Source organism: Vanellus vanellus (genome assembly GCF_965231255.1).
Source record: "Vanellus vanellus genome assembly, chromosome: 1".
NCBI lineage: Eukaryota > Metazoa > Chordata > Aves > Charadriiformes > Charadriidae > Vanellus > Vanellus vanellus.
Window position 1 is genome coordinate 202,937,567 of NC_138905.1, and position 27,029 is coordinate 202,964,595.

Here is a 27,029-nt window from a genome sequence, read left to right on the forward strand (position 1 = left end):
ACAGAGATCCATTAGTAAGGCAATCAGGAAAACAGGAGCTAAACTGCTTCAGATATATTTGAAAGAAGGATGGTCCGGATGGGTCCAGAAGCAACACACACGTCTAAGAAAAGAACCAGATGTCAGCAGAATCTGTAACAGCAAAGAAGATACTGTATTATTTATTCAGTCTTCTGGAATAAGGCACCCAAATCATCACTCCCGCAAGAATAACTGTAAATTCTTCCCTACTCCTACAAAAGAGACTAAGATTAGTAACACCTCAAAAGCATTTGCCCAAGTCTTTAGAGCAAAAGCTAAAGTAATTGCTTTTGTGGCCCTTGAACACCCAGTGATTTGTGTTTACATTTCATCAGCTGAACTTTGCAAACAGCCAAATCAATAACTTGTCCTGTAACTTTTCCTTGGCATCTCCAACTGTCAGCGCTCCCTCTTCCTGCCAGTTTTATTGCTGCTCTCAAGACACTTGTCATCATGCCTTCAAGAAAAGCAGAGCTGAAAACCCCTTCTTCCCATCCCTCAAAAAGCAAGCTACTCTTCCAGCTGAAACATTCATTTAATGTCTGTTTTGCCTTCTCTCCCTCTTGCCTTCAACCCTGTCCAGTTACTCCAGGTACAGCAGTGCATGGATGTGGTTATATCCATCTGAACTCCTGATACCTAGTCATATCACCTCCTTGCTCCTCTTCCTAAGAATTTCCTGTGCTCCCACAAAGATTACACCTCACAATTTTCACTGCCGTAAGGACTTTTCTTCAGAACTACAAAGCTGTTTTAACATCTCTGATGTACGTATCTCACTTTATCTTCTAAAATATTGACAAAATAACATCCTGAACACTTCACCTGAATAATATTCAGGTACCTAAGGAAGCCGATTATATAGTTTTTATTGAAGAGCAGCAAATTCTACAGCCGAGGGCAGACATCTGAAGCAGAAATGGCAAAATAAATGGTTCAAGAAACAGGAATAAATAAAAGGTAGAAGAAAAGGCAGAAGAATAGGATAGTTTCTAGGAGGACTTGATTTGCATCAGAGATGCAAGAAACTGGAGGCATAAATACCGAGAGACCTCAAAAAGACCCCACACCACTAAGCAGGAAGAAAGAGGAATCAATTATTTCTTGGTTGATAAAGGTTTGGCATTTAACCATGGTAGATGGGGTAAAAACCATCTAGCTATCTCCATCTGTAGAAAAGTACACAGTATCAGATTTCACTATTATCAGAGATTACCTAATACCAAACTAAGTATTACCTGAAGTGAGACAGAAGTGGTTTAAAATACAAGGAGGAGATTCCAATATTAAATCACAGTTTGAACTGGCTGCAACTGCAGAACTTGTCTTTAAGAGTTACCAGAAAGATAAAAAAACCTGCTAAAACTGAAAAGTCAGTATTTCTAATATTTCAAACTAAAGCAGCTGTTCAACTCTCACAATTACTGGTTTTGTTAACAGTATTTACTCTTGAAACAGACACTTGGAAACAAGATTACAAAGCAGTAACAACTGCATGAAGTAGCAGATTTTGCTGTTAACCGTACCATAAAAAGGACAGATTTGTCTTAATAGCAAAGCAGCACAGAAAAAGAACTGACACTACATGGGACAAGACAAAGTTGAAAACCCTAGATGCTTCCACTGAAAGATTACGTGACAAGACACTCTATCATAGCATTCAGTGAGATTTAAACCAGTAGATAACAATACATTTTGTGAAATTAAATACAAACTCTGTATAAACAATGACCCACAAGTTGCAGAACTGATATGCATATTATTGTATACAGTGAAAGCTCCTAAACCCCTAAACCCCTTCATACAGATGAAGCAGATGAAGTGAGTTTTAGGAGTTTCACAAAAGCAGTTGTTGGGCAAGAAGAATTTGAAACAAGGAAACACAACTGCCTAGGTTGGGTTTTTTTCTATTGCTTGTAAGTGAATAGCTCAACGGGATGGCATAGCCTGGTTAGTCTTGAAGCATGTTCAGTAGTAAGTCTTTATCTAATCAAGTAAGTCAACCAAATGCACTTCTATTCAGTACCGAATGAAATTTTTCACTAGATGAAAAGGCACTGTAAGCATGTTCTCAAACTAAGAAAATACTTGTTTGGCTTGCATTCATCTGGTACTCGCTTCATCCAAGAGCTATTAAGAAGCCTATGAAGAAATAGCTAGCATTCCTTCCCCCCTTTTTTGACAGCACATGGAAGACTTTTAAGAAGCACCCAAAGCAAGCAAATCCCAGGTCACGTTCTAACAAGAAGAATTTAAGTTAAGGAAACAAAGCACAAAAAGTAAAAGAACATTTTAAACTAGTAAAGTATTAAATGCCATCATAGCAGAATCAAGAGCACTGTGAATCAGATCAGGCCAGTAAACAAAGCAGTTAAAGACTGTATTTTTTAAAGCAGACACAGACTCAGCTTTATCTTAGTTGAACAGCTGGAAATTAAAAGGTATGGTTGGTTTCACAAGCCAAGTCACAGAATTCAGTTGTTCCATAAAAAAAGGTTGTCAAGTCTGTACCCAAATCCAGCAAGCCAGGACACAAAGGATGTGGCGACTGCCTTGAAAAGGAAGTTGACTAATTTTGCAGAGACAGAAAATACACAATAGTATCACAAGCAGAAACAATGAAACAACACATTTATGTGCTGTTGGTCAATGTGTCTTCACGGCAGGCATACCTGGGGTTTGTTTCAATTTGTTGCATAGATACTAATTTTTAAATGAATCACTAAAGTAATTTTTTAATGGTTAAGTTTCATTTTAATTATATGAAACACCTACTTGAAGAATGCTTTTGGCATTTGCACAATTACATAGGCAGTTTAGCCACCTCCTTGTCAGATATGATCTCAGTCTCTTCTACTGTTGGGTTTTTTTTTTATTCATTTTGTTTAGCATCATTCTTTAAGTCCTTCTTGTCCCTCTACACATGAACAGTTTGAACTTCAGTGCAACAAGTAAAAAGAACTTACAATCCAGAAGTAGTAGTCTTCTTCAGGTTTAAAAAAAATAACCATTTCCAATGAGGGTTTTGTTTTGACATTTTATCTAAATTGTCACAGTGATTTCATTTATGGAGGAAAAATTTTATCGCTGTTTAAGAAAGCTTGACTTGCACTAAGCTGAATGGCTGTTGTGCCATCAGGAAATTAACATGCTCTTGCATATAACCACAGTGAGCATTAGTTAGGCCATGTCTATTTAAATAAAATTAAAAGAGTTCTTACACAATTTATTAATCTATTTATTTTGCACAGCTATTTTTAATATGAAAGAAACCTAAGCTCTGTAATGACATCAGTTTTAGGTAAGAAAGAACAGCCACTGCCTCTCAGCAAAGCAAAACACAGGATGTAATATTCAAGATTATTTGTGTCTCAGTTTTACAGCAGGTTCCGAAACCGGTATGTAGAAAGTGAAGTGCATCCATCACTTTCAAAGGTGACTTAGGCACTTCAGAAAAAACCTATGCCCCATCCCAGGAATAGCACTGTTTCTTACTTCCCTGCCTCACACCAACGGTCTAAAGCAGAGGAAAGAAAACCTTTGTAGCTGATGGATTATTTGCACTCAGTGGCCATTCCAAGACCCACAGTAATTTTTATTACCCACAATTTTAATTTTTTCATTCCAGGAAGAAAAAAATGTCCGTGATAACTTATTGAAAATTAATTGTTCAAATCAATGTAATATTTATTAAAAAAAATAGGGATGAAGTATATAGATAGGTACAAGTAATAAGAATCAGTTTTCATTTATTACTACTACAAACGTATAGCATATTGATAGGTGTATGACATTTACAATGTAAACTGCTTAATACAAAGCTCGTACTAGTAAGACCTATTTATTTTACAACTGTTTGCAAGAAAACATTCGCTAAAACTGTTATGTGACACAGGATAATCAGTTGCACAACACAATGCTATAATTAAATAACACACCAACTTTTCCTGTATTATCTATTCCATTGAGATAATTTCAGTATGTAATAGCAACTCTCCCATAGTTTCTCCTTCACCGGTTCTCCTTTAAAAGATCTAATAAAAAATTTCCAAACAACATTGTTACTACTGAATAAAGCAACCTACAATTTCTCAATTGTGGCCCAATGAGTTGTCAAGTGATACTTTCCAAAGTCTAAATTCCTTTTTAAAAAGCAGAATTCCTTGAATACATTCAGTTAAGAAAACCTTAATGCAAATGGAAGTTCAAACCTAAATAAATCCTGCTAGACAACTAAATATCCTCAAATAATTGTGCTCTGAGCAACTCTGACACCTACAACAACATAAACTAAAAAACTTCTAATTTTATGTCTTGAGTTTCTCTTAATATCAAAAATACCCCAAAACCCCCACACTCCAGGAACATTTGAAACCTAACAGTTAAGAATTACATTTAACCACCACTCCAAACCAGATGCACATGAACACTAGAATTAAGCTTCTCACAGCCTATTACAGTTCCTCAGTATCAAATATTTCCACAAAAGAATTAAGAACCTGCTTGAATAAAGTCTGCTGTCAGAACTAAATGCACCAAAAAAATGTGTCTCAATTTTAAAGGTTCTCTTAAGGATCCTCACAATAATGCACAATACCCGACACTACTTGTGAAGATTCCTGGTACTGCAAATTGCTCCTCCCCAAATCAAACTAGAACATACAACTTGCTACCCATATCCTTCTCATTCTCAAATACATATCTAAACACAAAAAAAAATGTACAAAAATATCTGAACAAATAGAGTACAGTCTGTCATGAGTGTTAGGTACAGATTTATCATTCGACCTCTCAAAATTCCACGTTCGTTTCATAATTCCATGTGCAGTGCATGTTATAATGGTTGTGTGGGAATGGCTCAAGTTCAAAGTTAATCTCATGCCTTTTTGTTTCTTCGAGAGACAGTATTCAACGTTTCTTCAAGTCTTTCCATGGCTTCTGGGCATGCCTATGTTTTTAGTATCTTGGAAACCTATCCTGTCCCTTTTGGTATAGCTGCGACAAAAGAATAATGCTTATGTTAAGTTTTCGGTTATGCTGTTTCCAGATTTGCTGTTTGCACATTGCATATATACAAGAACAGCCATCCCCAAAAGCATCAAAATTTAATGTCCAAAGAGAAAATACAAACAACAGGATGCAATATTAAACAACTTAAAACCATTCAGCGCTGTACTCCCTTTTCTCTTGGATCATTGTTTTCTTAAAAATGGAAAGAGATGAAGAAAGAACTCAAACCAATGTGCAGCACTGGGGCCACTCACATATTCAAGCGTGAACTTCAAAATCAGATAAATTTCTTGCCAGTAAACCAGTACTTTCATATTTCATAACATTACCCCTACAAACTCAGAGCAAAATGTGCCAAGCAAAAAAAAAAAGTATCCACCCCAAAAATATTTAATATTTCAGAGCTATCCTACTATACCATAAATACTGTAATAACATTTAAACCTTTAACAATGGTTAAAAATAACAAACCTTGAAACCATTAGCAATGGTTCAGAGCTAAGCTGGCTCTGTAATGTGTAAAAGACATCAGCATCAGATTTCTTGATTTGGAATTATATTTAACCACAACAATTATTATCTTAACAGTCTTATGAAGAAATAAAAAACTAACCAAGTAAAGAAAATGAAAGCACAAAATTTAAGACATGGACGGACGAAATTAACAATAAATTTTGAAATTCTATGCTGTACAGTGAAGGAGATTAGACACAGTACAGGTACACAGCCTATATGCAATCAGTTAGAGCATTCTTATAGCTATGTCTAATCTGTATGCTCTGCACATCTTCGAATGTTTCTACTGCATACAAACAAACTTTTGTATCTAAAGAAGAACATCACTTAAGGTCCAGAGTAAGCTTGTGTGTCAGGCTTGCTATTAATATTCTCATTAAGTGATAAATCCATTAGAAAGAAATAGATTTTTTTAAAGAAAGCTTAATTTCAGTGATACTTTCATTAATAACAAATAGGTATTGCTATTACAACATCAAAAACCCCACCAGTAGTGAAAGGCCTATTCTGGCTAGCTTGCCCTCACTGGCATCAATTTCATTTTCAGAAGTCTTTGTTACTTAAGACTTCTAATGAGAAGTAAAACCATGTTATGATTAACAAGATAAATTTAAGGATCATTAATATTTATTTAATTTTAATTTATAGGTAAAGAAGTAATTACCTGCTTGTATTCACCAACGCAGTTCTGACAGCAGAATCTTTTCTGCTGACCATCAATAATAAGAATATTGTTTCCAGCTCCTTTACTAGGCAAATACTCCCCGCAATGCTCACAGCAATTCATTATTAAACCATTTGCCATCCTGTATCTATTGAAGCAATGGTCACTGCACAGCTTATGAGTCATATTTTTAAAGCTAACTTCATGACGAATCTAAAAAATAAAAATAAAAAAGTATTCTATCACCACACAAGCACAAAGTTACCTGAAACTACCAGACAAGCTCAAAGTCTTACATTCAAGTACAATAACTAAAACCAGATTATACTAGCTCACTATTTAAGAACAGAGATGCTTCAAATGAGCATGAAACATAAAACCAGAAATTGGGTGGTTCTGTTGTCTTCAAAGTTCTAGAAAAAAAATCTTGGACCCATCTGCTCTTGTAGCCTAGAAGCAAAGATCACATGGAAGGATGTAATAATTGCGTATTAGAGCAGGTCAATTTATGCAATTTCATGAAATACTCAATTTGCAGGCTAACAGCATGGCATACAAAGACTGGCCAGACACATATGCTGTGTAAAGCAGTAGACTGAACTATGGTGAGTCCAGTAATGGCATCAGAAGTAAATTAGTACATTCACAAGAATTTAAAATTATATATATTCTACATATATCTAAAAACATTTGCATAATCTTTCAAAATGTACAGGAAAAAATAAGTAATACAGTAAATACTGACTTTTTTCAACAGTAATTCTTCTATGTGGGAGATCTGGGTTATAATTACAAGATTCTAAGCCTAAAATTGTTGACTAGCTACAAGACATCACCAAAAGGCACTTCAAGTTTCTGAAAGAAAAAAATCAAATGTTAACCTCTTTGAATTCTCTCTTCCTTTAGTTGCTCTTCACGGACTTTAAGCCTGCATATCTTAATATCTCACTCCATATGAAAATACTGAATCAGATCTTAAATTTCCTTATTTTGAGTTCTCTTATTTCAGAATATAAGTTATTAATAGTGTCATCATTGAGAAAGATAAAAGACAAAACAGTCAGCCAGACCTCAGTTAGTTTACCACAGATAGTGCATCTTGATTTATTCAAAACTCCTTTCGAAGGATTCTGTTTATCTTCATAGAAGGATAAACATGATGTACTGCAAAACTCCTGGAAAGACTCACTTGAATCAACTTGAGCAACAATGGTACCTTTCATTGTTGTTATATCTCTGAAAGACAAAAAAACCTCTAGTGTGCTTGTGTATAAATACATATATATTTAAAACAAGAATACTTTACATCTTATCTTCTTTTTAATGTTTACATTTCAAACCAGTTTTGTGGATGTACAGTTGTTAGTCATATGTCAAACACAAAGTTTAATAATATTTTCACAACTACTGCAAGTACAATGCCTTTCCTGTGTAAAAACCTATTTTTTTGTTTGGATTTGGGTTATTTTTTTCTCATTACACTATTCTAGAATTAAGTGACTTTAATGGACCATTAGGTACCAGCTGTGGCAAACTCAATCTTACACAAACAAACAAACACAAAAAAATCTAACAGAGCAAATTTAAACTAGCCCTTTTGCAACTTTACACAAAAGCTATACTTAAGTTTCATGTGGGGGGGAAAAAAAAAAAACCAGCAACAGCTTTATAGTAAAAGGCAAGATTTATAGTAAGAGGTCTTTATTTGTATATCACTCCACCATTCTCAGTATTAATCTCAGGATAGGATGAGGGGAGGAGAAGAGAAGGTTGTTTATTCACAGTTTAATGCACATAACCAAAAAGCTTAAAGCTCTACCACAAGCTTGCCTAGAACTTTTTTCATCTAAAATTTTAAAAAAGTTAATTCCAGCATTAATTTAAAGTTCCAAAGCACCTGAACAGTCATGCAGTTGCCCATGAAACTGCACCAATTCAATGCATTTAACCAGACAAGCAACCATTAATAAAACCAATTTGAAACAGAACAAACCTTCTAACCAAACTGTTTTTCACTGAAGTTTAAATCTAGACTTCCTTGATTTTCAGTTGTATGCAACTTAGAAAAGTTGCTAACACCGTGCTTGTCAGTGCACCTTTATAATCAGGTCTCCCAAACTTCTGAGGTCATTTCTAAGGTAGTTTCACTCTTAATCCCAAACTACCGCATACCATGAACTAGAAGAAGCAAGGAGAAGAAATAAAAGCCTCCCCCCTTGCCGTCTAAGGAAAAAAAAAACTATTATTGGCATACAGGAAATGCTATTGGGTGTAATAAATTAAAAATTGATTGGGCACATATGGATCTCTAGTGACATCGCAATGGGTCACCAGTTAGAAAAGACATGCCCCAGACACTCGTATCTAGGAGCCCTAAAACTAGGATAAGTGGAAAGCACTGGAAAAATGTATGTTTCCCTAGACAGACCCTCTTGAAAATCAACTTATACCGCCACTGGGTATTAACACTCGCAAGCCTGCCTCCTTCCATCAAAGGAAAGTCAGCAGATTTTGGCTCGCCCTTTGGCAAGCTAGTAAGGATTTGTGTTAGGGAATGTTACCGCTTCTGTTCAGCAAAACAAAGCCAGAGCTCCTGCCCTGAGGAGCTTACAGTTTCTGGCTGGATTCCACCAGGACTTATAAACACTATTAACTTGTATGAAAGCACATATTAACTTGTATCAAAGGGCACAAATGCAAAGTCAAAAAGAGTAACACAAGTCAAAAATTATGAACGCTAAGAATGCCAGATATTTCCTATACTTTCCTTCTTAAAGTAATTCCTATGCTGTTTATGTAGTTACAAATATTAAGAAGAGTGCTAGAAAAGTGGTTTACAATAAAAAAAGTAAGAATTCTGACTTTTTAGATGGGCTTATACAATTTTTCTAAAAATTTATTGTATGCTTCACTTTTTTCGCTTAATCTACATATTTAAAGGCAAATCTGAGCATTACCTCGAAAAGTCTGACCTATGACATATCAACTATTGTCTATCCAATCTACATTCAAGATCTCCTGGATTTTGCTAGAATCCCCTTATCCTTTCATTGCATTGCAATCTGACAATATTATGTCTGCTGTAGTAGGAACGGAACACAGAAGCGAGTATGGAGCAAAGAGTACCTGGTTTTCTACCACCAGACAGCAAAAATTTGGCAATAAAGCAAAAAAGGCTGGATAAGATTTAGTTTCACAATGAAGTCATGCTATAGAGGAACAATTTCATGTGTATACCACCTTCTATTTAACTGCGATTGAATAAGCAACTGTATATCTAGTGGAAGAGCGAAGACCAACGTTGCCTCAAAAATTGTCAAAAGTGACTTCTCGGAGGTTTTCTAGAAATCAAATACACTAAAACTATTTTAAGTAACCTCAAAAGCTAGAAATAAGGTATTTTCCTCATCATTCAAGAATAAAGCCTTTTAATTCTAGGCAGTGTATATAGCCTCTTACAATACACAGATAAGTATCTCCAAAGTTGCAAGACAGCACAGATTTAGCCATGAATTTTCAAGATTTCAGTCAGAAATAAAAAGATTAGGCGAATCTTCATCTTTATATATAATGCAGCTAGCTGAAGATTGTAGTCACCAGATTACTTCTAAAAAAAACCAGTAGTGTATAAACACGTACAAGCCAACAGAAAGTGCAGAATGCTTTTATCTAGCTCTGTAGAGGCAAGGGTTGAGAGAAACTAGTTTAAATCTAAAATTAAGCAAAGACCACCATCTCCAAAACACACATTAAAGAAAGGAGACTTTACTGCAAGCCTTTAGTTCAGCAAGAATTCATCATTTAACCAGTGCCACTGCAGGGTGTACTGGATTGAAAGTTTACTGGAAAAATATGAAAAAGTACAAGTATCTCAGTACCCGGAAAGAAAAAGTACAGCTACATTGTACACCTAACACTACAACAGTACAATTATGGAAGACTTCTCTTTGGCAATTTTAAGTTTGGGAAATAATAAAAAATTACAAGTCAAACCTAATCAATAATTTAGAGAATGCCACTTCTAGGTGCGCTCATCACTCGCTCTGTACTGCCCACTTAAGGTACCTTCAGCATCAAAAGTTGCCATAGCTCCCCCTAACTACAGGGAAATGCTAAGGCTTCTCTTCTCCCCATGCTGCCAACAGTGGAAGAGCTCCCAGATTTCTTCCAGCTTCTTGAAAGTATCAGTTTCACTTCCTTTTAAAGCCTTGATTTTATATTTCCATCTATCAAAATTAATGCTTTCTATACAACACAAGGTCCACTTTTTCTCATAAAGGACTTCAGATATAAAGAACATATCTTGTCACAGAATATATTATAACTTGGACACCTTATCTTTATTAAAAAAGTAATTTTTAGTGTATTTGCTTTCGTAGAAACAGCCTGCCATAGTCTGAATTCAAAAGCTGGTATAATTTTTACTTTGTAGCAGACACAGTGAATTCAACATTTCCAAACAACATTAAAGTGACACTATGTGAAGTACTTGTATAGTCAGATTTTATAACATTAACAGAGCAATTCTCATACATGCGTGAGAATCTCAAGTATTACTGGATTTATCTCCTAATATGAAACAAAATTTAAAAATCCCTTACTTTCTGCACATAACACAAAGTTTCTTTGGAGTGGGTTTGTGTGAGAATGATGAGAGGCAGGTAGTAGAACAAAAAAGGTGAGCTGATCCTTTTCGCTGATAGGCAGTCTGTCCCTTTTGTAAAGGCTTTTTGCAGTTTGCACATGTGACTTTAACCTGTTTAGAAGGCTGCTGCTGGGTGGAAGGCTGGAAAATCTGTTTAGGAAGTGATGCTACAGGTGACAAGGAATCCACACCTGGTTGCTTCTGATTTCTAGGGAAGGAAGCTGACTGGGATATCCAAGAATCTTCAAGACAAAAAAAACAAACAAACAAACAAACATAAAAGTGAACAGACATGTACATATATATATAGAATAATATTCACAGATATATGACCATAAAATATTTTTTTTTGTTGGAACTGACAATTAACAGGAGAAAGATATTTTAAAGGAAAATGCTGTTTGATGGTACCACTCTCCACTGTTACAAAGCTTCAGAATATGATGGTCCCATCCTACATCTAGTGACAGCGACAAGTTTTGCAGCCCTCAATTCACTTGCACGGGGTTTGCAAACTGGCATTTTTCTCTTCAGACAAACAAAACTGCAATTACCAACTGCAATTAAAACAAAAAGGGGACCAGAGAACATGAATTTCTAAACTAAGGTTTGAGATATAAATTCTGCAAGTTTTTAAGAACACGAAATCTTGGATTTTCATTAGTTATTGTGTTCTAAAGCTTTTACAAGCATTGTGTGCCCGGCGTCAGTGATAAACCCTAGAGTTGCGGGTCCCCATACTAGTTTCCCAGCCTAGCCTGCAGTCAGAGAACTACACCGCAGTTAAAGCTCCACATCTGGGATCTGCATTTACATCACTGATTCCTGTGAGAGCCTGTTCTCCTCAATAGTGTTTTCAATGCAATGAATACCACTTAATGTACAAACTGGCAAAGTCATGAGAGTTCCAAGTCTTCCTCAGTAGAAATCAATGAACCTAGAAAATAATATTTCATTAAGTTCTGGCAGTACACAAATCCATGACTCTGTGGTCTAGACTCCACTAATCTTCCATCTCTATTTTCGGACAATAAGACTACTATGGAACAAAGTCACCTTTGCTCAATCTTTTGTAGCATAACATGCTACAGAGTAACTTGTACACAAGAACTTAAGTAAAACTTTTTCACCAACAGAAACACATCTAGAAAGATCACGTTTCTGTTAAATTACATGCTCAGTATCTTGGTATGGAGCAGAACATATAGTTCAGGAGGAAAAAAAAATACCCCAATAAAACATAATTTCTGGGCTTTTCTCTGGAATTTAAGCTCTCATTTTAAATAATTATCACCAGAATTTAGGAACAATGAGCTTCTGAAGAATGCCAAGAAAGATACGTTACTTCAGTGTGAATTAAAACCTGAATAGGAATTTATTTCTATCATAAAAAAAACACGTACACACATTTTCAATAGTATGTGTCAGCTGTCCCAAATACTGTCACAGCACTTGGGACTTACCTTTCAAGCTTTTTATTTCCAGCATCTAGACCAATGCTTCACTGTTATTTACTGAATAGCAAACACCTGCATAAATATTACTGTATTTGGTAGTACTTGTGTTACTACTTTTAAGTAAACAGTAAACACAACATTTACTATAACTAAATAAAAATACTGAAGCCTTGAACATCTTACTGCAGTAACTCAGTGTATTCCTGGAGTGGTATTACAACTAGTATTAACAACCAAATATAAGAAAAAATATTTTAAATTCTGTTACTTCGTATAACAAAAACCTTAATCCATAGACTTCAGCAACTGCCATACCTTAATCTTAAGGGACATTATCTTGGTCCATAATAATTTATTAAACAGAAGGTACCCTGTCCACACTATTTTGTGAAGTCCTCTCTTTCTGTTTTATTAACAACATATTCTGATGCATAGTTTTAAAATTCATTTTAGGGTAAAGTTCCAAGAACCTTTGTTACAGCAACAAACAACATACATTCCTTCACAAGTAGAAGATCATTTTCTGGTGTGACTTTGTAGCTGTCAAAAATGTTCTATTTCTCAGAAGTGTAAGACACACTGGAAATTTACGCATTGTAACACTTGAAGGTAAATAGAACAGCTGAAACAAAGAGGTGAGGAAAAGAGGGAAACAAAGCAGAACAAAACACATTCCTCTTTAAACCATTAAAGAAATTTATCTTTGAAGGCATTAAGTATCCATACTGACAAACTAAAATATGTTACCACAGTGCTTAAACTTTAAAGTCACTTGACTGCCCTCTTCAAACTTTTATATGCCGTTACGTCTACTATCTCAGATATATTTATATCCTGGTAGCACCTTAACACCTCAAAATATTTTCAGATTCTCCTCTTTCCTCATAGGTTTCAAATAGGAGCACATTGTATCTCTTATCAGGACAACGTAGCATGTGCAGTAAAGTTACATGTGCTTTTAGTTCCAGCAGGACTCAACTGCCTCTCATGAAAACATGAGTTTTCTAGTTTGGGTTTAAAACTTTCACCATGACTTCCCAGTACCTCATTAAGACAACTTTAATATTTCCTGAAGTATCTTAAGGCTTCAGACAGCCTCTCTTAATTGACATTTTGTTGCATTTTTCCTTCCACAAATATACCACAAGAACATCTAAAGATGATCTTGCCTTTTTTTATTTGCTTTCACTTCTTTCACATCACACCTTCATAGACAGTATTTTTTATATTTTGACTTTTCTTCACATCTCACTTTTTAACCATGTTACCTCCTCCACTTTATATTCTATACAAAGAATCTGTAAAATCTGTTTTTCATGTCCTTGAACTGAGAAGGTGTATCACACTTCCTCAGTTGATTCCTCATGAGTTTCACTGCCCTTACGTCTTTATCTTCCAGGTTTCTATCTGCAATTCTTTTATGGCCAAATTTATGAGACTGTACAGTTTTATGTTCAATTTCTTCTTACTATAATGGCTGTTTAGGGTGCTCCCATTCTTTTTGACTCATTCGAGCTCTAAACTGCTATAAAATTATTCCCTACCCTCATTTGAACCAATACATTTATTTCTGGAGCCATCTTGCAAAAATGGCTCAATGAAATTATGTCTTTAAAAAAAAAAGCTGAAAAAAACGTATCAGCACAACCTGGGGCAGAAGTGGGGAGGAAGACAGTAATAAAGTTTTATAGAGGTATGCAGCTCTTGAAACATATTCAGCTACATCTGCATTTATGACCTGGTTTAGATCAGGGCAGTTCTGAACTGCATCGTCCATTTACAATGTGTTGGTTCTGTTTTTGGAGCAGTTTTGATGCAGGAAAAACCTAGATTCCATTCAGAGAAACAAAACCTAAGTTCCAGTCCAAAAGCACTTGAAACTCATCTACATGGACTTCTGTTCATCTACCCGGACTTCTCCAAAACCTTTGATATGGTCCCCCACAATATTCTTCCTGCTAAATTGGAGACATATGGATTTGATGCACAAAGAATTGGCTGGCTGGATGCATTCAAAGAACTACGGTGTAGGACTCAATGTCCAAGTGGAAACCAGTAACAAGCTGTGTCCCTCATGGGTCTGTACTGGGACTGAGACTATTCAGTATCTTCATCAGCCACATAAAACAGTGGGATTAAATTCAACCTGAGCAATTTTACAGCTAACACCAAGCTGAGTGGTGTAGCAGATACGCTAGAGGGAAGGGATGACATCCAGGGGACCTTTATAGGCTTGAGAAATGGGCCCACATGAACCTCATGAAGCTCAACAAGGCCAAGTGCAAGGTCTTTCACCTGGGTCAGGGAAATCCTCAATATCAATACAAACTGGGGGATGCATGGATTGAGAGCAGCCTTGTGGAGAGGATCTAGGGATACTGGTGGATGAAAAATTGGACATGAGCCAGCAATGTGCGCTTGCAGCCCAGAAAGCCAACTGTACCTCGGGCTGCATTAAAAGAGGCGCGGCCAGCAGGTCGAGAGAGGCGATTCTACCCTTCTACTCCATTCTGGTGAGACCCCACTTGGAGTACTGTGTCCAGCTCTGGGGCATCCAACGTAAGAAGGACATGGACCTGCTGAGTGGGTCCAGAGGAGGGCCACAAAAAAAAATGACAGAAGGCTGGAATACCTCTCCTGTGAAGTAAGGTAAAGAGAGTTGGTGTTGTTCAGCCTGGACTTTCAATATACAAAGGGGCTTATAAGAAAGATAGAGATATATCTTTTACCAAGACCTGCAGTGATAGGGCAAGGGGCAACGGTTTTAAATTGAAAGAGGGTAGATTTAGATTGGACATGAGGAAGAAATTTTTTTATGATGAAGATGGCAAGCCATTGGAGCAGGTTGCGCAGAGAAGCAGTGATGCCCCATCACTGGAAGAGTTCAAGGTCGGGTTGGACTGGCCTTTAAGCAACCTTACCTAGTGAAAGATATCCCTGCCCACGGCAGGAGGGTTGGACTAGGTGGTCTTTAAAGGTCCCTTCCAACCCAAACCATTCTATCAAACTCCAATGCTTACTGGGACATTAGCTTCTGAAGTAACATGCTGGACAGAAGTTTCTCTGTCATGCACCTACTGCTTCCCATACAGTAGAGGCACTTAGCTGAGGGGAATACACTAACACTGATCCAGAAGAAATCTTCCAAATCACATATAGAATCATAGAACCATTTAGGTTGAAAAAGACCTTTAAGATTATCAAGTCCAACTGTAAACCAAACAATGCCAAGCCCACCACTAAACCATTTTTCCTAATTTCCATTTTTCCTAATATCCAATCAAACCTCCCCTGGCACAACTTGAGGCCATTTCCTCTTGTCTTATCACTTGTTACTTGGGAGAAGAGACCTACCCCCACCTCACTACAACCTCCTTTCAGGTACTTCTAGAGAGTGATAAGGTCTCCCCTCAGCCTCCTTTTCTCCAGGCTAAACAACCCCAGTTCCCTCAGCTGCTCCTCACAGGACTTGTTACTATAGACCCTCGCCAGCTTCATAGCAGTCCTGGCTAACTGGAGAGGTCCCAGCTGACTGGAGGTTAGCAAACGTGACACCCATCCAGAAGAAGGGCCGGAAGGAGGATCCAGGGAACTATAGGCTGGTCAGTCTGACCTCAGTGCCTGGGAAGGTCATAGAACAGATCATCCTCAGTGCCATTACACAGCACATGCAGGAGAATAGGGTGATCAGGCACAGTCAGTATGGTTTTGTGAAAGGCAGGTCATGCCTGACAAACCTGATCTCCTCTGATAAGGTGACCCACTTAATGGATGAAAGAAAAGCTGTGGATGTTATCAACCTGGATTTCAGCAAAGCTTTTGACATCATTTCCCACAGCATTCTCCTGGAGAAACTGGATGCTCATGGCCTGGACAAGTGTACTCTTCACTGGGTGAAAAACTGGCTGGATGGCTGGGCCCAGCGAGTGGTGGTGAATGGAGTTAAATCCAGTTGGCAGCTGGTCACAAGTGGTGTTCCCCAGGGCTCGGTGCTGGAGCCGGTTCTCCTTAATATCTTTATCAAAGACCTGGACGAGGGGATCAAACACACCCTCAGTAAGTTTGCAGAAGACACTAAGCTAGGTGGGCATGTTGATCTGCTTGAGGGTAGGATGGCTCTGCAGAGGGATCTGGACAGGCTGGACCAATGGGCCGAGGCCAATTGTATGAGGTTCAACAAGGCCAAGTGCCGGGCCCTGCACTTGGGTCAACAACCCCACGCAGCTACAGGATTGGGGTGGAGTGGTTGGAAAGTTGCCTGGCAGAAAAGGACCTGGGGGTGTTGGTGGACAGCCGGCTGAATACAAGCCAGCAGTGTGGCCAGGTTTAGATTGGGTATTAGGAAAATTTTTTTCACTGAAAAGGTTATCAAACATTGGAATAGGCTGCCCAGGGAGGTGGTGGATTTACCATCCCTAGAGATATTTAAAAAAAGGGTAGATGTGGTACTTGGGGACATGGTTTAGAAGTGTTTTTGTCAGGTTAGGTTAATGGTTGGACTTGATGATCTTAAAGGTCCCTTCCAACCTCAGCAATTCTATGATTCTGTGATTCTACTGCCCTTCTCTGGACCCTCTCCAGCACCTCAATGTCTTTCTTGTAGTGAGGGGCCCAAAACTGAACACAGTATTCAGGGTAGGGCCCCACCCGTCCCAAGTACAAAGGTACGATCACTTCCCTAGTCCTGCTGGCCACACTATTTCTGATACAAATACATACAATGTATTTGCCAGAGCCTTACCATTGATCTACTATTTTTCTAACAACATATACATGTCACACGTCCTGATTCCTTTGGCATTAGGGGAAAAAAGTATCAGGAAACAATACATCTTCATATATTCAAGGCTTCAAATCCTCTAGAAATCCTCTATAAGAAAATATGAGTAATGGCTCTTGTTCAAGATGCAAGCTAGAATGTCCTAGCAAGGTAACAGACTAGTTCTGAGATTTGCAAAACTGCTTTGTAAACTGATATATGAAGTCCTTACACAAAGTTTTGACATTCAACAAATGCTAGCTAGAAAATCCACAACAAAAGCTGTAGTATCAGTAAACAAAGTTTGCTACCTAACTTCTTACATCCTATTTCTGAACTGTAAGCCAGTGTTTTTCAATTCACGATCTTCAAATTATATAAATCAAAGCATTTTTATTATCAGTAGGCTTAAATTAACTAAGCAGGAGTCTCCACCTCCATTGGAAATATTTTAGAAATCTGGAAATCAGAACAGATGGAACACCACTGATCCAGAAAAGATGAATCTATCCTTAGCAATCTTTGACTGGAGTTGCGTAGAATCTATTAAACATATGTAAGATCAAATGCTTCCTGTCATATTATCAACGTTTCTAACAGGCAGGGTTAACTTCTACTAACAAGATTTTCTAGAAGAAAAGGAGGCAACTTTCAGGGAAGAAGAACAAAATTGAAAATTGTAACTTGAAAATCTTTCCTTTACATCTTTGTAAGTACAAAAACCCATAAATGATCCGCACCTACCGTGTTTTAGGCTTTTTCTTGTGTAAAAGCCATTTTCACTATAGCGGTCTTCCCTCTTTCCTCCTCTTGTTTCTTCTTCACATGTTCTTTGTCATTTTTCAAATTTCTCTCATTTGGTATTTTTCCTCCTTCCCTTTTACCTGTGGCAGCCCTCCCTGCTTCCTGTTGAACCTACTGGGTTTTATTTATCAAATACAAAGACTATAGCCATAAAAAAATCCGATGTATGTACACTTTGAAATACATCCGTCATATCTACTTCTGAGGGAGTCATCTTCATCAAGTTGCTAAAAAGGACTCCCAGCCACTACTCCTGTCTCTCTGAACTCTGTCTGTTTCAATATTGCTATAGTCCCAGCCTGTAAGACTATACCGACAAAATTCTGGTGTCTCTCTGTTAATCACACCAAAAAAAAAAAGTTCAGTAGTTCAGTTCAGTAGGCAAAGCATATGCTGATTTTCTTAAGACCTGCTTTCCCCAAGAAAAAAAAAAAAGGCAATACTTTAAAGTAACAAATGCTTCAAGTTCTCATCCATGACTGCTTGACCACCGAGATAACACAATAATCATAACCCCATGTCTAAGGGATCAACTAGCAACAGTGGGAATGTTGGTTTTAAAAGATTAGGAACTGAATTTCTAAATTATTCAGTGAGATATACAGACTACAAAAACTTCCCAGCTTTCAACTTCAGAAGTCAAATTTTGAAATCGGTTTCAAGACAAAAATCCACAACCTAACATTTGCCTTAAAGCTTAACTTCATACTGCCATTTCCATAATACAATATGAAAGGTATTAAGACTTTTGCAAAAGTACATTTGGTCATTTGGTAATATATGACCAAACTGAAGAACTTTGCTATGTAAATACTTGTTGAAAACCAAATCCATGTGTCTTAATCAGCATATGAGCAAATTAAGAAATTAGATGCAGTAGACCCTTGTTAATGCACAGAGTCTACCCATTTTAAGTTTTCCTTGGAAATGACGCTAACTAGTCTGAAGTTAAACCTGTAGCAAAAGTGGTAATTTGGCTTTTTCTCCCACTTCTGCCCACAGGGCAGCAGAGTACCAGTATAAGTTGGAACTTCAAAGGTTTTAAATTGCTTACGTGAAAGCTTAAATTCTGTCGAATAGCAACTCCAGAAAACCATTCATGGCTGCTCCATTTGGCTTTTAGCAATACCTGTTTACTTGCTAAATCAAGAGACAATTTACTGCTAATTACACAGAGATGTAGAACAAAAGCAGCTAATTAAAACTAATTAACACTGTATAATATAAATACATATCATCACAGATGACTAAATAGCATTTATATAAAGTGTGTATAACTTACTGCAGGAATATGAGAGTCCACAATTAACTTGGACCCTGTTTTGTTAAGCACTGGAAACACTGAGAATTGCTCAGTATGCAATGATTTATGACAGCTAGCTACGTACAGCTTAAGATCAGACTTTCAAATTCAGGTTTTTCATATATCAAATTATATTCAGACGGCAAGACAACAGATCAGTAAAATAGTATTTAAAAATAACTTTGATGCATCATACTAGTCATAGAACTGCACAAAAAGGTACAAAACTTACATAGATACACTCACCTTTGTGTCAATTAAAGGGATATGCTTACATCATAAAGAGAGCTTTGCTTTAGACACAAATACTTGTCTCTCAAAGCATCTGAAGGTATCACTAGCTGCTAAACTGGCACAGTTTACCTACCCAATATATTATGTCATTGAGCACATTTTATTCCAGAGTCACAGTTACGGTTGTGATGGCGATGAAGGGAACCAAGATCTTCCATATGAATTAAGCTAAAAAAACTAAGCAAACTAATCAAACATTTTATTATTTATTTTCAGCTTTTAAGGAAATGTTCAGAATTGCAACTTACCAGGATTATGATGAGTCACAGATTCTCCATTTTGAAATACATCTCCAGCCACGTTCATTCTACCAGGATTGAAAGGTCCTACAGCAGGCTTGGTCTGTGAAGTCAAAGATGGGGTGTATGTTTGCATGTTAACACCAAAATTACTTGACTGCAGTCCGTTAGATACATCTCCCAAGTTGGCATTCTGCAGTGATGTTACATGTGTAATCATTAAGTTCATGTCACGCCCTTCAGCATTTTCTAAATGACCATCACTCACAGAGCTCATAGCACCTGTTTCTAATGTAGTAACATTAGCAATCTGAATTTCAGAGTCTGGTTCTGTGGTTATACCACTATTACCTATCCCTGAATTTACCTTACTTCTTGAAAAACTGGAAGCTGAGAATTCCATATCGTTGGTTCTACTTTTACACTCTGGAAGTCTTCGTTCATTAAAACTGGAAGCATTCTTCTCTTGTCCTTGATTTGTTTCAATGTCTTCTTCATCATCAATAATAATAGTTTCACTTATACTCCCCTTTTGAGAATTTACATCTTTTGGAGGAGGAAGCATTTTGCAATCATTCCCTTGAAGTTCTTCATTTTTTGATGATGTAAATGCAGTGGTCCTTTGATCTGCTATCAGTGATGTAGAATTTTGCGGAGGTTGTATAGGTTCAATAAAAACTACATCATCATCATCTTCTATAGGCGAGTTTTGGAATTTATTAGGTCTAGAAACTAAAGAACTTGGTGGACCTCCAAATGTATTTCCTACATTTGCAAGACCTGCTGCCATGGTGGTATTCCCTAGTAGACCAGGAGTATGTTCAGACAGTTCTAATCCTCCCAGAGGACTTGTGTCCATTCCAGATCTGCTGTTTAAAGAAAAACAAAGCAAGAAAAAAAAAAAAAAAACAAAAACAAAAACAGACACCCAACTTCAGTGTAAGATACAACTTTAGAATAACAGTTCTTAAAAATAACTACAGGATTAATAGTTCCAGCTTTTACTTTTTCTTCCTGAGATCATAAAAGAAAAAATAAAGTTTGTCTGTGCTCTTGGAACATTTTAACATTCATTTACTTTCTAATCCTATACTAGTAAAAAAAAATACTTTCAGTACCAACATTTTCCACACAATAGCTACACATCATTGTGTTTAGCAATACATACATGCATACACAGGAAATTGTGGGTTTTTTTGATGGTACTTATTAAATTATTCTGATTTCTCAGCCCCTTTCCCACCCACATATGCACACAATGATCCTGTAACACTGCTTTTCTTAAGACTGCAAAGCAAGATCAGAAGTTATATGTGCAGAAAGATTTCAATTCCTATTAAATTTCATTCCTATTAGAAATGTTAGTTTCAGTATCAGTAATTTATACAATAAAAGACTGAAGCACATGTCCAAGTGTCTAGCAAAAAAAAAAGCAACATCATTTGCGTACTAGCAGCTTTGAAATTCAACTGATACTCTCCCAAACCCACACTGCCACAGCTCCATACGCAGCCCCAATACAACTGGAATGCAGAAGTAAGCAAGAGAGATATGGAACCGCTGCACATGACAAGAATAGATATATTATGCAGTGGAAGGTGCACAGCCACTACCAGAGGCAGCTCATTTGAGGTCCTGACTTACTACCTCATGTTCCAGTGCAGCTTTCAACAACTTTAACTCTTTTCTTTTTAACAACAAGTGATGCTTTTTCAGGCTTCTGCCAAACAGTTTCTTTGCCTGGGGGGTTCTGTTTGCTTTTAGTAATTGTTCTGTTTGGGGAATCTGTTGCTCATAATTGTCAATTCTACCATGAATTAATAAGAATTATAAAAGGCAACCTGGACATACGATTTCTGTACCTGTAATTCCAAACCGGTATACAATCAGTGCTAGAGGACCTAAGATCTCTCTAAAAACCATCTGTACTAAAAATCAGTAAATTCAACTGATCTTGATAAACACAACCAGAAAAATATAGACATAATTACATGATAAATTAGGTATGTCTCAGAGTATACACTAATATGTGACATTACTGAGCTCCTGTGAAAGTAGCTTTCTGTGCTTTTTTTATAAATCCTTTATAAAGGAAGGTAAATAGAGGAAGTATAAATATCCTGCTCATCAATACTTACCCATCTAGAAATCCACTGCAATCTGTTTACCTTAATAAGTTGCTCCAAGAGTTTTTATTTTCTTTCCTGCGGGGAACCTGCTCTTCTTGTATCAACTTGCTGCCCTCCACAAAAGCAGTGTGTTCTGAAACAGGGTCAAAACAAGCATTAGGCATTCTAAACAGTTTCTTCATCTCAAACCTCTACTACCAACTATGTTCATTAAACTGAATTCCTTTTAAATTTGCAGCTTAAGTTCAAACCTGACTCTCAGCACTATCATCCTACAATGTTAGAGAGAGTCAGTCTATACAACCATTGCCATGAGTAAAGCAGCAACAGTACTGTTTATTCTAGATTTTCCACTCTGTCACATCACATTTCCAGAATCCTTTGTTTGATGCTTTATAGACAGATGGAATACATTTGGTAATAGACAGACATAAATGCAATTAAGTAATCAAACATTAGAATTAAGAAGTATATCTGCAATAGAATATTAAGGAAATAAATGGTTCAAGTAAACTAAGCTATTGAGTAAAGAAACCTTAGCAGTTACATTTCTTTGCATTTTATCATGTCAACCTCCTTGATGCTCGTAGCATAATATACTATGCTAAAATTAAGATGTACCAAAAGGAAAACTACACAACATACGTTACAAAATCAGGCTTACAATGCAATATAAACCTTACATTGCTAATTTTCAAATTATATATATACACTGCAGTGATACTTAGCATAGGTTCAGGCATCCACAGCTTATATTAACACACGTGAACATTCACAAGAGACTGCAAATGTTCAAAGTTCAAGCCTATATTTATTCTTCAGGTTTTATAACAGTCATTAGGTTTCCCAGACTTGGCAGCATTTTTAAAATAGAGAGCATCAACTTGTGTAGTTATCTACTGTTTGAGGACAGCCCTTAAAATCCCCAGACAGTGAAGAGGGCCAGAGAAATAAAGCTCAAATTTTCTTCTATGCATTTATAACATTATTCAAGCCCTCTTGTCCATTAACGGAGCAGAAAAGGGAGGTGAGGGGGGCAAGGGGCATGATAGACCAAACCGCAAAGCTGTGAACCAGATTAATCCTAGAAGAGAAATGACCACCTTCTAATTCCTTCATATGTTAGCCTTTCAGCCAAATGACATTATGTAACAGCATTTGAACTGCAATAAAGGTAACATTCTGTTGGAATGAAAGAAGTTTTCTTACCCCCCCCCCCCCAAAAAAATGTATTATCAATGCAGTTTGCTTGTACCTCCCCAGAAATCAGTAAGTTACATTGAAGATTAATTTAATCCAGTATTTACCTATCTTATTTTTTCCCTATAGGGGTGAATGATTCAAAGTTAGATTTTCCTACAACTCCACTTTTGCTGAAAAGAATTCATTCCGTTCACTGATTCCTGAAGTTTCCCAGGTTTATTCCATGTATTTTCTTTCTCTACAAGTATAAAAGCCTCACAAGCACATAAAGCTTTTAATAAAGTTTTAAATATACCTGAACAGATGGGAGCAAAGAATAAATAAGACTATGCCAAGATTATACCTCAGGCCTGACTCAAACCTTTGCAATTCCTATTTTTACAGATCCTTAGTAGAAAGACAGACTTGGGCTGAATTACAGTACATGTGCATAATATGCAGCAAAGGTATGACCCAAAACATATGTTTTTGCCTAAATATATATTTTTTTTTTTTTTCACAAAGTTTCTTAAAAGGGTATTGCTAGGTATGACATAAAAATACGAGGAGATTATGTGCTTAAATGTTAGTGCATAGTCATAAGTAAAATGTGCATATATTTCCTCGGAAACATCAGCTCCTCCCTCTGCAAAACTCAGTAACAAAATTACCCCTGAAAATCAGAATTTTTGCAAAACAAGGTAGCTAGTTTTCTAAAAATGCTAGTACCAAGAAGAAACACAAAACTACATAAGCAATGTCACAGTTAGTATTTCTGAACGAACAACTACCAAAAAAGGAACAAAGTGAAAAGAATAGGTTTAGAATGGGAAACAAGGAAAAACCTCACATTTCAACTGGTAACAGTGAAAGATGCTTAACAATAGAAATACAATTGCTAGAAACCTGTAAGATTGATTAGACCGATCACCAGATGAATGGTTGAGATTTTGAAAAAACCCAATAAAATACAAACCGATGAGACCTACTCTGCAGAAAATGCATGTTCAATACAGCTGCAGAATGAGCTCAAGGCTTTGTGGTATCACACAGGCACCAAAATTACACCTGGATGGAAACAACACCACTACCGATATATAACAGACCTTCCTGAACCAGGCTTTGTGTGTCCTCCTTTTAAATTAGGCTACATTACTCATTATAAAAGTCTTCATGCTGAAATAAATTACAATCCCATAGCTACATTCAAGGCTTAATTGCTGGAAGAAATAAAAGGCCAAATGCAGGCATTTCTCTAGAAGAACGGCAAATAATACAGCTTTTAAGACAGCCAGCTAGGCCTGTCTTAACTCCATTGCTGAATGATAAAATAGATTTTTAAATTTATGATGAAATGCAGAAATTGAGGTGGGGTGTGTGTCTACCTGAAAAATATATAAATATGTGTCTTATCTCAACTCCGCTTTAACAAAAGCAGAAATTGGAATTTAACAGCCTTTACTAAGTGCCAGGAATAACATCTGGGATGAAGGTGACAGAAGAGCACAATCATGGTGCTGTACACTTGGAGCAAAGTTACAAAAATCAAAAGGAGTCACTGAAATCTGGCCAAAACCAATTTGGCATTCAACCAACAAAGGGCACTTGAAACAGACACCCAAAGTAGGACCAGTGTGTGCAAGTACTTCCATATAAAGGCTAGAAGCCTAAAAATGAAAAAGGAAAACTTGAAAGATTGTTTTTGAGAGAACACATAACTGAGACATCTTCAAAAGTGAATGGATGAACAAAATTCAGTAGACAATACTATACTAAGGTTCAAACATTGGAACAAGAAGAGTGATTGATTTGCCCTAGTCAAGGAATACTACTTTCTGCTAGGAAAACACGGTATCCTAACTAAATTATTTACTTCAGCAGGTACTGTACTGCATTTAAATTCCATATCCAAACTAGAAGGAATAGCATACTATCTATCATTTCCAGTCAACAGTGACAGCACATGTGAGATAAGAACAAGAGACTGGAAAGTAATAACTGAACATTTCAACTACTGTGGTAGGGCAGACCAAACAAACAAACAAAAAACCCCCTGACCCCGCAACTCCCCCCCCCCCCCCCCCCCCCAGTGAACTGCAACCAGCTAGAAGACTAAAAGGAGGAAAAATAACTCCTGATCTAATTCTGAGCAACACAACATAGTTCAAGACGTAATTATCCAGACAACGCTCCAGAAGAGTATATTTAAACTCCCAGGGGAATAAAAAAATAATCAAAAAAGTTTCATTACTTCAACATTTGACTTCAAAAGGGAGAACAACATAAGTGTGAGAAACCCAGTTAAAAGGAAACAAAACGGAGCAGCAGAACAAAAAGCTTCTTAAGAGCATGAAGACCATTTAAAACCTCACCATATTAAGTATACAACCAATCTACAAAGACTCCAGAAAACCATGAAGACTACTGTCAGGAAGTCTCTGAGCTTAGAAGATGCTGGAATTGTACTCAGGGGAAGTTTCATATACATTTGCCTTATTATTTACCTTTTGCTAGCCATGGTTCAAGACAAGCTACTTAACCTATGTCAGAACAAAGGTCTGTCTAAAATGACACTTCTTGCCAATTTTACCAAGAGGATATACTTTTTCTTTAAGAAAATTTTACAAGAAGCCTGCACCACAGCAGAAAACAGAAAAAACACCTTTGCATTGATGTTCAGTAAGAAAAAAATCAGGGAAGACCACATCTAAGCTCTCTTTCTAGGGGTCAAGTCAGAGGAAAAATGTCATATCGATGTGCTAATAGAAGAGGATTTTAGAACAAATCACTAGGGGCACAGGGCATTCACTTAATATTTCTAAAGACAGTCAAAAATTATGTTTCAGCATCTGTAACAGATTACTTAAGCAGGAGGTGATAACAATTACCCAAATAATTACAGACTACAGTCCCATCTCCATCACTAAATAAACTGATAGAAACTACAGTGGAATAAATATTAAAAAAAAAAAAATACACAGGGAAAGAATTAACATGAATTTTGCAAAGAAAAAGTAATGCCCCACAGGACTACTGGACAGATCTTTTGAAGGGTTAACCACTTGCTGACCAACCCTGATTAAACTGGCATATAGCACTTAAGACTTCCAAAAGACATTCAAAAACAATCCTCACTAAAGACTGCAGTGGAAATTATCCATAATAAAGGTTTGTGAAAGGGGGAATTGTGATTATTTAAAGAGAAAAATATCTCGTGTTTGCTGTCATCACACTAAAGAGAAGTTACCAGGGGCGTTCCACTGCAGCTGAAAACAGAAACTGGCTATAAAGAACTACAGAAGGCTATCACAGTTCTCAGTGCTCCGATAGTATCGTAGACAAAATCACTAGTGATAAATGCAAGGTAATGAACAGGGAGAAAAGCGTAACTACACACATAGCAACCCCTATAAAGTGGAATAAGCAATACCTAACTCTAAATACATAGCAATACCTCTAAAGATCTAAGTTTCAACTCTTCCACTCTTTCAAATCAAATCTACTCAATCATCAATGACCAAAGAGGAAAAACAATAGAAAAGAAGAATCAAGAACAATATAGAACACATTTGTCGCTACATAAGAAAGATGCTGGTGAATTTTTTTTATCATGAGATGTTCAGACAACCCCCTTTTCATGGAAAGGGAAAAAGAGATGAGTTACATTTTATATTAAAGGAAAAATCTTCTCATTGGAAAAGACAGACAACTCAAGGAAGATGTTAAATCTGCAAGGAAAAAAAAATACATAGAAGATAAAGAGAGTGCTATGCCCAGTTTCTTACAACACACAACCAAAAATGCGCTCAGTGAAATAATTAAGTAGCTTTAATAAACTATTATGCAGGAAAACATCTTTTCTTAATTGTGAGTCACTGCTGTAGAAGGCTACAAAGGGCAGAAATGCAACCAGTTCAAATAGGGATTGAGCAAACGTGAAAATAAATGCACTGCTGACTGTTAAACACAGTGGTCCAAAGGCAACTCTACCTAAGTCCTTAGCCAC

General features: G+C 36.8%; 1 protein-coding gene across 1 annotated transcript in view; it reads right to left on the reverse strand.

The window, feature by feature from the left end:
* ZMYM2 (zinc finger MYM-type containing 2) overlaps positions 1-27,029 on the reverse strand; it is a 98,921-nt gene that overhangs the window by 52,063 nt on the left and 19,829 nt on the right. The window contains exons 2-6 of the mRNA XM_082483770.1: positions 21,881-21,974; positions 19,722-20,581; positions 10,813-11,098; positions 7,282-7,447; positions 6,212-6,424 (exon numbers count right to left, since the gene is read on the reverse strand). Coding sequence (XP_082339896.1) covers positions 6,212-6,424; positions 7,282-7,447; positions 10,813-11,098; positions 19,722-20,571 — 1,515 coding nt within the window. The 5' untranslated portion in view covers positions 20,572-20,581; positions 21,881-21,974. The remainder of the gene's footprint in view (positions 1-6,211; positions 6,425-7,281; positions 7,448-10,812; positions 11,099-19,721; positions 20,582-21,880; positions 21,975-27,029) is intronic.